Here is a 13081-nt window from a genome sequence, read left to right on the forward strand (position 1 = left end):
GGCTTAGAACACATACATACAGTTCGCTATCCTGGGTTCCCGATCACTTCTTCGCAGTTATTCGGACATGTCTCAAGCCCTCTTTTGACGTGACCACCAATGTTTCCAATCCATGAACCACGAGTCGCGGGGAATCGGGTTATGCTTCCCCTGAAACCATGGGCCGGGCCAGGCTAAACCCTGATCTCGAGCTTGGAAAAGCTTACGATTCAAACCAGTTCACGCAGCCTTTTTTGACGGCTTGTCTCTCCTTCCTTAAAAAAAAGAGCGGAAGCAGCTGACAGACGGACTTTTACTCACATGGCGACTTCCATGAAAGATGGTGGAACACTTTCATTTTGTAGCTGCTTATTCTAATCTGGACTTGCTAGTCGGATAAGAGTGGGTGAGTGTGGCTGGGCGTTATACGTTATACCATACCCGTCGTCTTTCTTTCCATGGAGTCCTATAGGCTGGGTAATTTGTAGTGTTGCGCAATGTACGTACGGTCGTTCATTCACCGGGTGAAATGGTAGCTGGAGTAACTGGAGCTCGGGCTTGACTAGCTGTTACAGTTCTCGAGATATTTCCGTGGAAGTCATGGGTTAGTTAACCTGGGTGTGTCATAGCCCTTCCGATAGCTTGGCTCTATCTATGCTTGCGCAACAAAGGACTTCGTCATAGCTCCCGATTCGGCTAGTAGAACATGTGTGTAGATCTTCGATCTGTGGCTCTACGATCATGACGACGTACAAAGATCGCTGTACACAATACCACTAGCAAAGAAAGAATTAAAAACCGCCAGTCGATATTCTCTTGTCTGGTAGGGCTGGATTGTGAATGTGACAAGCCCAGGCTTGTACCGGGTAGCACTTGCCGCGGCAAGAAGTGTAGATCATTTGGATTGCGAGGTCACCACACCCAAAGGCCGAGTGAACCTTAGAAAAATCCTGGGGAACGCAAGCGCCGACCGAGGTATGCATGAGATCAAAATAATTGACTGATCCCCAGAAAAGGGTGTGCAAGACTGCTTTCTCTTCCCGTGAATCCTCCCCTCATCCTCGGCAGACACGGCCGTGGCTGGCCCTCGTGAACACAGACAAGTGCACAGACAATCCTAGCTCATTCTCACAAGCATTCCTGAATCTCTACTGTTCCGATTAGTCTGTAGGATAATTTGCCTTTTTCAGTGTACAAGAAGCCAAATCCTCCTTTTGTACGACGGCGGGTCGTGCTAGTACACGCATCTACGGGCAGTATAGGCTAATACGTATGCGAGTTAGTGCAATTTAATATTTATCTATTGCTCTCGTCGGATCTTGCAAAGGATATCTGCAAAGGATGTCTATGTAGACGGTATTTTGTGGTTAAGGTATGCGGTTCATCAAAAGTCTTTTGAAGGCCGAGGTCCAATATATATATCTACTGCTACATAGTGTATTTCTTGAACATTACTGTTGGTCCAGACAGGAAAGAGCGATCTTAACAAATTAGCGACTTTCCATATTATAGAGAAAAGATAAACATCCACTTGAACAGATTTAGGGTCAGCATGAGAGAATCATCAATCCTTTTTTTCGTTGCAACTAGTATAACTTTCTATGTAAGAGACCGTGCTTTACATAAGGTCCAATAAGAAAGACCTTTTTTTTTTTTTTTTTAAGACTCCACAGATACCAGTCTATGCGGATCTAGAATTCTTGGTCGTCATCACCGGAGATGATAACGTTGTTGATCTATAAGTTATTAGCAATATTCACTACAAAGCTGATGAAAACCGTACCTTAAGAACCATGCGGCACAGCTGGGTCGCGAGCAGCAGCTGCTGGCGTTTCCCGATCAGCGGGTCAATGGCAAAGTGCTCCCTCATGTCTGTACCCAGAAGGTCAGTCAGAGAATATTATAGAGGGAAAGGATGGCTTACCGTTGGTACCAGTCATCATGCAGTCAACACCCAGGCGGGTGTTCTTCTCCTTGACCTGACGCGACTTGATCGATGCCAGGGTCTCAATCGGACTCAAACCAGAGTTCTCGGCCAGCGCCATTGGCACGGCATCCAGCGCATCAGCGAAGGCGCGCATGGCGTACTGCTCAATACCGGGGCTCTAGAAGAAAACAAAAATCAGTCAGTGAGTCTTAGGAGAGAAACGGTAGGCAACGCACATTGACAGCGGCTTCTTCCACGGCCAAAGAGCAAGCAATCTCCGCTGCACCTCCACCGTACACCACACGGTTGTCTCGGACAAGGTTGCGCACCACACACAGGGCATCGTGTAATGACCGCTTGGCCTCATCGATGATCTATGAATCAAGTTAGCCACAGGTATGATTGCTAAGAGGTTAGAAACCCACCATCTTGTTGCTTCCACGGATGAAGACGGTCACTGCCCGGCTGTTGGCACACTCCTCAATGACCAGCATCTTCTCCCTCGTGGTTCCAAAAGTCATCTCACGAACACGACCCGCAGTGCCCAGCTTGTCCGCGCTCAGATCCTCAAATCGCGGCACAATACGACCATTCGTGGCAATGGCAATTAGCTCAATTTCGGGACCACCAACCCACCGAACAGCAGGCAGGTGGTTCTGGAGAAGGAGATGGTTGGCCTCGTCATCAAAACCCCACTGGCAAATGACCAGATTGGCACCCGAGTCCTTGAGATTCTGGATCATCTCCGTGAACTTGTTCTTCTCGTAATCCTGGAGCTTCCTGAACTCCTCCACGGACGTGATGTCCAGCTTGTGCTTGGTCTTGGGCTTCGGGGGCTCGAACGGGCAAGTCAGGATGGCCAGCTTGGCGTCCTGGACCTCATCGGGCATCTGAGGGTGCGAGAAATCCTTATCGACGATCACACCCTGGACAAGCAGCGAGTCCTCGAGAGAGCCGCCCACCTTTCCGTCAACCTTGATCAGCTCGAAGTCGACATCCTTGCGCTGGAGATCCGCAACCGAGAGCACGGCATCAACGGCGATCTTGGCGAATTGGTCATGAGACTTGGAGACACTAAGAATATTTAGCGTTGGTCAAAAAGACAAACGGGGAGTGGCGCATACATCTTGCTGCCCAAGCTGGTTTTGGCAACCTGCAAGAGGTTGGAGGTATCATCGCGGGAGAAGGGGATCTCATCACTGATCTTGTCAAGCTCTGCGACGGCAATCTCGCAGGCCTGGTCGTATCCGTCTGCTATCCGAATGGGGTGGATGCCCTTGTCGATGAGTTCAGAGGCCTGTTCCAGCATAGCCGCTGCCAGCACCACGACACCCGTTGTCCCGTCACCGATTTCTTCATCCTGCGACTTGGAGAGCTCGACCAGCAGCTTGGCCACGTTGTTCGTGATCTCCATCTATCAAGAACCCAGACATCAATATTGCTCAACACCAATGGCGAATGATAAGAAAAGGGGTGGTGCTGTCGTACCTGACCGAGAATGGTTGCGCCATCGTTCGTGACCGTGATATCACCGTCGGGGGAGATCAAAATCTTGTCGAGACCGCGGGGACCCTATATGGCAGAAATCAGAAGCTGCTCATCCCAGCACAGGTTCGGCTGCCTACCAGAGAAGTCTTAACAATGCTAGCCACTGTCTTGGCAGCAACAATGTGCGACTTGACGGCCTCGTTGCCATGTACTCTCTTCTTCTTCCCCTGGCTGTATGATAGAAAGGTCGCTGGTCAGCGCAAGGTATATTTGATGGGCAGCGCATCCCACGTACTCTCGGACCACAATGAACGGACGCCCATTTTCATCCTTCAACATCTGGGCTGGAGTGGGTGTCAGTAGGGATTTCAAAAATTGACCGTTGAATGGTAGTCACCTTGAGATAGATCGAGCTCTGTTCAGTCCAACAGTCAGTAACCGCACGATAGGAGGAATGAGGGGCATGAGAGGAGGGAGGCGTACGCATTGCCATGTTGACGGCGGGCTGCCACCTGGCAGGAGAAACAGTTCCGCAGCGAGAGCACTAGAAAGAGGGAGCGAAGAAAGGAGAGTGGTGGCAGAACAACGCAGTCGTCGAGGAGTTGTTTTCGTTGTGGTGGAGGGAAGAGTGAGGGATGAAATTCTGGAGACACACACCCGATCGGGCTAGTCGAAAGCTGCTTGCCTAATCAGACTTAGCGCCTGCCCTGCCCTTCCGCCTTTATTCACGCGCCTCGCGATTCACCCATCATTCATTATTCCTCGTGGATTTCTTGCTGCTGCTCTCCCCTTCTGCTGTTTCTCCTATCTAGTGGCCCCGAGGTGTACGCCTCCAGTCGCCAAGCTGTTCAAACGATTGCTTCACCTCGTTACCCCCTCCTCTCCTGGAAGCATGCCGCGTGAGTGTTTGCGCCTGGATGCGTCGCGAGCGCAGTCGAAGCTGACCGATACTCCCAGCTCCCCTGGAGGACCTTGAGTCTGATGATGAGGATCTCGGTGATATCCCACACGGTGGTCCCGAGGCCAAGTCGGAGGAATCGGAAGAGAACGGCGAGGAGGAGGACGAGGAGGACGGACTGTGAGTCGCGACGTTGAATCTCTGGTCGACTTCAAGCACCTAATAGGGTCATAGATATGTCGTTGAAGACATCCTCGACCATAAATTTGTCAAAGTACGCCACATCCACCTCCCCCAATGACACCGTTCCACGCGCGCTAATAAAGCCACAGGGCGAGCTTGAACTCTTGGTGAAGTGGAAAGGATACGAGGAACCGGAGGATCAAACATTCGAGCCAGAGGAGGGCCTATTGTATGCTCTTTATATCTCGTTATCTCAATTGAAGCCGTGTTCACATAATCTACAGAGAGGGTGCCCACGACATCGTCGCCGAGTACTACAGGAGAATCGGTGGCCGCCCCCAGCCACCTCCCAAGCCGGCCAAGGGCCCAGGACGCAAGCGCAAATCTATGACCGATGCAAAGCCCGCCCCATCACTCACATCACCGCTCTCGCCAACCAAGCGGCGCAAACGATCCCCCAGGGAGGCAGAGGAGAGGGCGAAGAAAGAGGAGGGCAGCGAGGAGAGCGACCTGAACTGGGTGCCCAAGGCTAAAAACTGGGAGAAGCAAGTCGACAGCGTGGATACGATTGTGCGGGACCCGGACACCGACACTCTCTTTGCTTTTCTCAAGTGGACCAATGGCAAGCAGACGAAGGTCTCCATCCAAAGTTGCTACGAGAACTGTCCGCAGAAGGTATGCTTGGATTCCAATATTGCTTGAAGTGATACTGTTGCTAACACTGTTTCCTTCGTCAGATGCTCAAGTTTTATGAATCACATCTGTACGTCTTGAATCCGCTGGAGCTAGGAGATGAGCTGCTGACTTTTTCTACCTAGTGTTTTCAAGGACGAGAACAAGGACGAAAAAAACGATAAACAAAACAGAGACGAAGAAATGGATGCAAATGCGGATGCGCATGCGATGGAAACTTGAGCGCATCACATCGCCGCGAGGCTTATACAGACCGGAGTATGGCTAACTCGCCTTGGCCTTCCTTCTTCCTTAATAATGCTCACTCCATGCCGCTATTCGCTCCCTGAGTAAAATTGAGCAGCCCAATCGAGCACAACCGTGAGTGACCTTTTGTTTTCGGCACTGTGAGGTGCCCTAGAGGCCGGAGGCTTTTCCTAGTGCAATGTCTGGAAATATTGTGGGTTTAACATAGTGATATCAAGCCAATCGGATTAGCCTAGAATTGGACATGGCCTTATCATTGGCCATTTCGAACACGTTCAAACTACATAATCTTAGGCCTTCGCATCTACCGACTAATCTCTCTGTCGCCCGCGCAGTTATCAACACCAGAGATCACGATATCGCTAGCCTAACATATGCGGCGGTCTTGGGGGTACTGTCTTTGACGCCTCGCTGTTCGATGACCCTTTTGATTACGAGAATTTATGTACCAGACAAGATAGACACGAGGCTACAGAACCAGAGCCGACGAGAAGAGAAAGATGCATGTATTTCCCTTCTTTTTCTCCATTAAAGTACTTACCACCTGTCTTTCCATCTACAGCATGGTTATATGCTGCTGGCCCTGAATTCAATTTCGCTACCTTCTCGTAAGTCTCCCGATCCGATCATCAGGGTACAAGCCGTCTGGATGCCATCGCAGTCGTTCAGCGAGTCCTCGTAGAGGTCAGCTCAATCCGATGCAATAGGCGCACTGTTGCGAAGAGGAATGTAGGAAGTACACGTTCCGATTGGCCAATTCACAATGTAATATCTATTGTGACCTGGATTCTCGGCTAAATTTATCTTGGTGTCATTGAGCGCTTCACTCCGCATGCCTTCAGCGCCACCCTGGCGCCGCAGCCCTCCGACAATTAACAAGGTCGATTGAAACATGTGCCGTTGCTTAGTCCAGCTTATCGGCCTCGCCAGTTCTGGATGGGGATTTTGATCTTCGGAGGAGCCATACCCTGAGGCCAGAGATTGTGTATCTTTTGCATTCTGAAGTATCCCCATTCATGATAATATCCATAGGTATCGGCGTTCTCAATCACCTGCTCATTGTTGGGAATTGGTTCGCCATCGTTCCATGCGAGGTATGCACACTGCGCCAATCCATAAACTTCAGGAACGGTCTCATCATCGGCATTGGTTTCTCCAATCCACCAAAGATGGCTGAACTCGTGCACAACAGTTTCAGCTAAGGAGGCGAATTAGAGAAGGGCCTTCAGCCTAAGGGGTTCCATGCACCTACCATCTGTGCCCTTGTAGTTTGGGTTTTGGTACCGAGCCTCGACCTCCTCCGGATTATGTTTCAATTGATCAAACCTCGGCTTTGTCCAGAATTGAGGACAGAAGGTGATAACGCTGGTGTCTTGATCCATATATGACTCTGTCGCCGCGTAAGCGCCGTGACACTGATCTTCTCCTTCCATATAGTGCGTATCCGCACAACTAATCTTAAGAACTTGGCCGCAGTCGTCGTCGCCTGGACCTAAATTTAATAGATCATTCAGGTTTTTTAATGTTTCCAAAATCTTATCCCGGCCTTCTTTGGACGAATCAAGCGCAAACAGTAGAACGTATCTATCAAGTCATGAAAATCCGTTAACAAGCCTGAAGCAAGACCATCGAGGGGAAAAGAAGTAGAGGCAAAGAAGCCTAATCCTTACGCTGGATCATTCACGTGGATATGCTTCTCTTCCGTTGTATCTATCATCGTTCGCTGAATGATTGGCCATGTCACATGCTGGAATCGCATCCAAGCCATGTTGCTGAGCTCGAGAGCACCCATCCAAGCTCGTTCCACTCCAGCACGTCTCGACTCTTGGGGGTTCGAGGGATTGGCCTTATTACAGCTTTCATCCCATATGAGTGTTTTCGAGTTCATACCGAACTGGCTTGGGAAATCGTCCGCCTGGACAGACAGCAGTAACACAGCTTGCAAGAGCAGAAGTAATATCAATTTAAGGGTTCGTGCTGCCATTTTTGAAAATAGAGTCGCAATAAGGAAAAGAGGACATTTCAGAAAATGCCATCAATCGAAAACCCGCCAATTTTAGTACAGAAGCAAAGCCCCTGAAATTTTCCGTCACATCCTATTCATTATGTACTATTCTTGTAGATAGCCCCATAACTAGAGAATCCCTAATATTGAAAAGGAAATGTGGATGCCGTGGGGGCTGCATATTTGCATACTACCAGAGGATGTCTTTTCAACCCTCTTCTATTTACGAAGCTAGTGCGGCTGTAGGATTATACGCCAGCTGTACGATTATATGCCGGCTGTAGGATTATACGCACTTGGTTAGTTTTGTTCTATATGTACAAAACTAGCCTTATGAGCATATTAAGTCGGTACCGATGATATACATAACAGTGTAGGTTTGAAGTTTGTAGGGAACAGCACTTGGTAGCTACTATGTATGGCGCCGGAAGTCCCTTTCTTTGTACTCCGTAAAGCAGATAAGTATGTTACGGCAGCGGTTGCAGGTCGGAATGGGGGGCGAAACTAATTCCTGTTGCGGGTCTGAATTTGGGGCGAAACTATTTCCTAAGATTTATTACATGTAGTTAACTCCACGGCGTTGTAAGAACCAATCAGCTTGCACATCCCTGTTCTAGTACATGTCTGTGGGCCACGTTTTTCGCCCTCTTTTCCCTTCATTATTTTTGTCTACGTTCTGTCGAACCCTCTTCACCATACCGCGATGTCTCAAGTCCCAGTGTTTAGTAACGAAATATGGCTCTTGATCATGGAGATTCTTGACCAGACTTCACTAAAGGCTCTCGCAGAGGTGTCCAAAGACATGCATGCTCTCAGCATGCCCATCCTATACTCGAAGATCGATCTTAGCATCCATCACACTGTTCCTCAAGTCGTTCTGCAAGACCAGCAGAATGTAACTCGATGGCCGATAGATATTTCAAAAATATTTGGCCAGCAGACCTTGTTCATGCAACGAATTCTCGACCGACCGGAGCTAGCGTTGCGAGTGCGGTCCTTTACATGGACCATGGGCCTACATCAGCTATGCGAGTCACCTACATGGGCCCATAAAAGCACGCTTATTCACAAACTTGACAACATCTATACCTTATTTCAATCTCTACGCCACGTCATTCGCATAGACATCAGTGGAGGCGAGTTTCATGACTATTCCCCTCCATCGCCCCAAGATATCTTCTTTCCTGACGCTACTCATATTCGCCTAAGTGGGCAGATGCATTATGCCCTCGCTTCGGCAATACTCTACGGCCCGAACAAAGTGCCATTGCAAAGCCTAGCCCTTTGCAATCTTTTAGAAAGAGGTCGCCTCAAATCAGGCGACAACTTTCAGCCGCAATACGACCCTCGCTATAAGTATATGCCACGAATACTGCCACTAGAGGAAATTTGGCCCGAGGATGGTGGTCCTCCCGAGCAGATAGAACCTGGTCATATGACCCACCTGCTAGGTCCCGCGCTCCAATCCCGGTGTTCTTCTTCTCTTCGTCGATTCACCTTCGGGGTGCTCGATCTCACACCGGAGTTCAGCCACGGAATGCTTCCTCCTGGGTGGCGCGTTCGCACGTCAGTTATCCACGAAGAGTTGACGAATTTCTTCCGGAACGTACACCCACAGAAGGTGGAGATAATTTATTCTAAACTATCTCCCGAGAGAAGAGCGGAGCTCGAATCCCTTTACTACCGGCCGAAATGTGTTATACGCCAACGGCCTCCGTCCCGTTCCCAACACGTTTTCCTTCAAACGTTGTTCGAGGGGTGGCCAGGGCTGGAAGCGTTAATGCTCTATGGGGGGCAACTAGGCCCTGCCTCTCCAATTAGACCGGCGGATCCTCTTCCATCAGCTGTAGGTTGTGTGAATTTGGAAAGTGTTCGAGTAAGCTTTGAACCTTTGGACTGGGTGGTTTACCAAGGCCAGATTCGCACTCCCAGTCAATAGGCATATCGTCATCTTTCATGACTAGTTGTTCAATGTATCTAGCGGAGGGGAGGGGTCTCTTATCTATAGCCGCCTCTTATCTATAGTTTCTAGTGATTCTGCCTAGAGAGGGGCGGAGCTTGATGTTCTCCATAAAATCACTTAATGAAGAATCTCAGAGAATGCACGATAGGTTCGAGTGGCAGAACCAAGGCCCGATCAAACCCGGGCGGCATGTGAGACGACGGTGTAGGCTTGATTGCCCGACAGCATCTACGAGTATATACTTTATCTTTTCATAGCAAAGGTAGTTCCCATGTAAACGGAAAGCTTGGAAAGCAACACAATAAGCGCTAGCTAGACATTGCCACTCCATGCATTTGCAAGTCTAATGGCTGTCTATGGTCCGATCCAGGGAAAGTCAGCTGCGGCATCCTTTGGCGATATCATCATGCATAGGATACTGCATTTCGCGATCACAGGCTCTGAAACACACCCAGGACGTGGGCGTATAAGTTTCCCAAATGGGTCGTCAAAACCCTGGATCAGCTCAGACACCGATATGTTGGGTAAAAGTTACTCTGCGAAAAGCCACAGTGAGACAAGTGAGTATCTTGCAAGCCCTAACTTCACAGCGTCTGAATTAGACTCTGGCAAGTGCGGGGAAGAGAAGAATTGAGTTCAAAATGACATGAATAATATGTATTCTCGGCTTTGTCTATGATAGAAGGACGCGAACTGCCAATCGTGTGACGCGCCTGCCCGAAGATTACAGGTCTTTGTGTCCTTTATCGGATTGGTTCTGACGGTGGTAATCTTTCTGCCGCTTGTCCCATTTACCGACGGTCGTACCATGTTGCTCATGCTTGGGATTTTCATCATGAATCTAGGACTTTACGTACCGTGGGTGAGTAAAACAAGTCAGTGAAACTAATAGATGGACTGACAGGGCCTCCCAGTTTTATATCACTCCTTATGCTATACAGCGTGGTGCCTCGCCGAGCCTGGGATTCTACGATGCAGCGATCCTGAATGGCGGTGCTTTCTTGGGATGTTATACCTTGGGCTTCTTAGCTGACTCTGGTCTGGGCGTTTTCAACTTGGTTGTAGTGGCCACCCAGCTTGTGCCGTGGTTGCCTTTGCCTGGATCGGTTCAAGTGTTATCGTGTGGACAGTAGCATATGGGATCGTCTCGGGCGCGCTCCAGGCAATCTTTTCGCCTTGTGTCTCCAAGTTGGCACCGAAATCCGAAGTGATTGGCTCTTGGAATGGTGAGCACTCCTCTTGCCCGTTTTGCCTTACCTTGCTGATGGGCGAGTACTATTTTTGTAAAGGAATTTGCATCACTATTTCTTCATTCGCGGTGCTTGCAACCGGCCCAATTGCAGGAAGCCTGCTTGAGGATACCGGAGGCACTGATTACTTACCAATTGTTTACCGGTATTTCCCTGACTCTTTCGGGTGCTTTGTTTGTGGCGACTCGGCTGTGGGTTTCTCGGGCAGTTCTCGTTTGACTCAGCCAGGCGATGTCCCCATAAACACTCAGGCGTTTGATGGAAAGGTTTCTATTTCAGATCCTGGAACAGGCATTGTGCTCGCGAATGGCCTTGGGTGGCCTATGTCTAGCTCCGATTAATATGATCGGAGCCAAGGGAGAAAGCTTGATAAACGACCTTCCAGTCCCTTTTATCTCCTCATACCTTCTGTTATGATTGCCCTATTGCAGGGCGAAACGTTTTATTTTGTAACTATGAATCCGTTCAAGTCCTCGGGGTTTTCACATCAAACGGCCGATTTCGGCGCCCAATTTACCGATACTTAGCGTTGTGGTATAAGATATCGCCAATTAAATGCTACTAAGACATCTGAAGAACCGTGCGAGGCGACCTGGTAGCTAGATAACTGAACCACACTTCTTGGCAAAATCCTAGAGAATATCATTGATATTCGCGAATCGACACGTCCTGTATGCTCATTCCGGAACTTTGTGAAAAGCTCCACACACTCAACTAGTTAGCATAGTCGTGTCTTCAATATTACGATGATCCCTTTTAATTCTACATTGTTTATCGGTGTTATTGGCAATGATCCATTCCAGTTTCAATCATTCTCCGTTTCATGTAGTTACGTTACAAACAAACGCCGTTTCCATTGTACATTGCTACCCGCTAAGACGAGACGTACCCGTAAAAAAGTCATCAAACCTTTCCTTTATCCCGCGCCATGCTCAAATATTCCCATCTGGTAGTGACCGCCTCGTCACCATGTTTCTTCAGCACGCGCTCGACGCCGTATTTATCTCCTCCCTCGAGACACTGGTCGTCCTCGGGTGTCCAGAACCCGGGCATGTCGGTGGGGATATCCTGTCCGGCAGCGATGAGTTTGAGGACCTTGTCCGCGATTATGGGGTTCATGCTCGTGCGACGCAGGGTATCGATCACTTCGGATTCATCGACGCCGCGTCTTACAATTCGTGAATCGATCCATGAGTTGAGATCGTGGACATCAGCCCACTCTTCCTCTTCTACATCTTCGTCTTCGTCTTCGGTTTCCTCGTCGTCCTCTTCTGGCTCTGGAGGGGATGGGAAGAAAGGAAGTTCTAGCAGGAAGGCTGCTGATATCGCTGGATCATTTAATGGGGGCTTGCTCTGGGTTGTAGCGGCCTCGACGGCATGCGATGACTGGGTAGGGTGAGTAGGAGCGGGTTGAGAGGGACGTGGATGGTAATTTCGCGGCGAGGGTATTACCAGACTCGGCGATCGTGGCCTGGTTTCACGGATCTCATGTGGAGACTCGTGCGTTGTTGACGTGGCAGTTATTGCAGCAGCCCCCGCAGATATTCGCTTTGGAGATGGTGCATGGCCAGCGTCAGAATCGCGTTTCCTTTTGGGATATCTTGAGGAAGCCCCTTCTGGCTGCGGCTCCTCTGCCCTGGCAGCCGGTTCTCGTCGAGACTGAACGGCTGGATGTAGCTCTTCAATTGGCCTGGGTTCACCACCGCCTGGACGAGGGCTGCCCCGAATTTTCTTGACATAGCGAGTACGCCAGGACTGCCAAGGATGCTGGGGATACTGCACGGGAATGACAGTTAAAAAGGTGGTCCTTCTATAGTACACACTCACACATACATATCTCTCAAGCTCTTGATATACGCTGTTGCCGCCTCCCTCCGTACCCGTAATCTTTCTGTACGCTGCAACCCAGTCGAAGAGGAGTTGGTCATCTTTGAGAGTGAAGCCTGTCCTGGTGGCTTTACGGGCGATATAAGAGGCACCCATTGGACGCGGCGCTGATGGCCCAACCCGGTAGGGTTCAAAAGGCTCAAGCTGGCCTTTCTTGAGGCTATCCTCTACCCACTTGTAAGAGTAGCTGGTTTCGGTAGTTTAGTAAGAGTGAATCTATCATGACGTGACTAGACTGGCCTTACGTGTCAAGAAACACATCATGGCCCCTTTTATCGGGGTTCACCAATCTGATGTCGGCATCTTTGGGATTTAACACTACAACGCCGCCGTTATTCTATGTCAGAGTCAGCTTTGACGGTGGAAACTTGAAGGAGGGAAAACCATACTTTTATCAACTCCTTCAATGTGGCTCTTCCGGTAACATACGAAGACACCCAGAAAAGCGTTCTGTTGAACAAGTTGGACAATGGCGCGGCCATGTTGAGTCTCCGGCTCAGTTGCGATACACTGCGACGCGTCACATGTCCCCGTATCGCAGGGGCATGCTCTCTGGACAGAC

At 49.6% G+C, this 13081-nt stretch overlaps 5 protein-coding genes across 5 annotated transcripts; 2 read left to right on the forward strand and 3 right to left on the reverse strand.

Moving 5' to 3' along the window:
* Positions 1-1670: 1670 nt before the first annotated feature.
* On the reverse strand, positions 1671-3733 carry N7474_002743 (chaperonin-containing T-complex subunit CCT5; the record flags this gene model as incomplete). The annotated part of the gene is made up of 9 exons (XM_057194158.1): positions 1671-1715; positions 1763-1851; positions 1904-2084; positions 2143-2280; positions 2332-2980; positions 3031-3320; positions 3395-3478; positions 3532-3625; positions 3690-3733. The coding sequence occupies 9 exons, from the start codon at positions 3731-3733 to the stop codon at positions 1671-1673; spliced, it is 1614 nt and encodes a 537-aa protein (XP_057055513.1).
* Positions 3734-4286: 553 nt separating this feature from the next.
* Positions 4287-5293, forward strand: N7474_002744 (chromo domain-containing protein; the record flags this gene model as incomplete). The annotated part of the gene is made up of 6 exons (XM_057194159.1): positions 4287-4293; positions 4352-4472; positions 4527-4566; positions 4625-4704; positions 4760-5150; positions 5213-5293. The coding sequence occupies 6 exons, from the start codon at positions 4287-4289 to the stop codon at positions 5291-5293; spliced, it is 720 nt and encodes a 239-aa protein (XP_057055514.1).
* A 1035-nt stretch (positions 5294-6328) lies between these two features.
* Positions 6329-7398, reverse strand: N7474_002745 (uncharacterized protein; the record flags this gene model as incomplete). Its single annotated transcript, XM_057194160.1, has 3 exons — positions 6329-6612; positions 6667-6998; positions 7085-7398. 3 exons carry the CDS (start codon positions 7396-7398, stop codon positions 6329-6331), a joined length of 930 nt encoding a protein of 309 aa, XP_057055515.1.
* A 724-nt stretch (positions 7399-8122) lies between these two features.
* Positions 8123-9358, forward strand: N7474_002746 (uncharacterized protein; the record flags this gene model as incomplete). The annotated part of the gene is made up of 1 exon (XM_057194161.1): positions 8123-9358. The coding sequence occupies one exon, from the start codon at positions 8123-8125 to the stop codon at positions 9356-9358; it is 1236 nt and encodes a 411-aa protein (XP_057055516.1).
* Positions 9359-11535: 2177 nt separating this feature from the next.
* On the reverse strand, positions 11536-13001 carry N7474_002747 (putative transcription factor Rap1; the record flags this gene model as incomplete). The annotated part of the gene is made up of 4 exons (XM_057194162.1): positions 11536-12408; positions 12466-12706; positions 12765-12856; positions 12909-13001. 4 exons carry the CDS (start codon positions 12999-13001, stop codon positions 11536-11538), a joined length of 1299 nt encoding a protein of 432 aa, XP_057055517.1.
* Between the last annotated feature and the right edge of the window lie 80 nt (positions 13002-13081).

The sequence above is a fragment of the Penicillium riverlandense genome (genome assembly GCF_028828495.1).
Source record: "Penicillium riverlandense strain IBT 135883 chromosome Unknown utg000002l_segment0_segment0, whole genome shotgun sequence".
NCBI classification, from domain to species: Eukaryota; Fungi; Ascomycota; class Eurotiomycetes; order Eurotiales; family Aspergillaceae; genus Penicillium; species Penicillium riverlandense.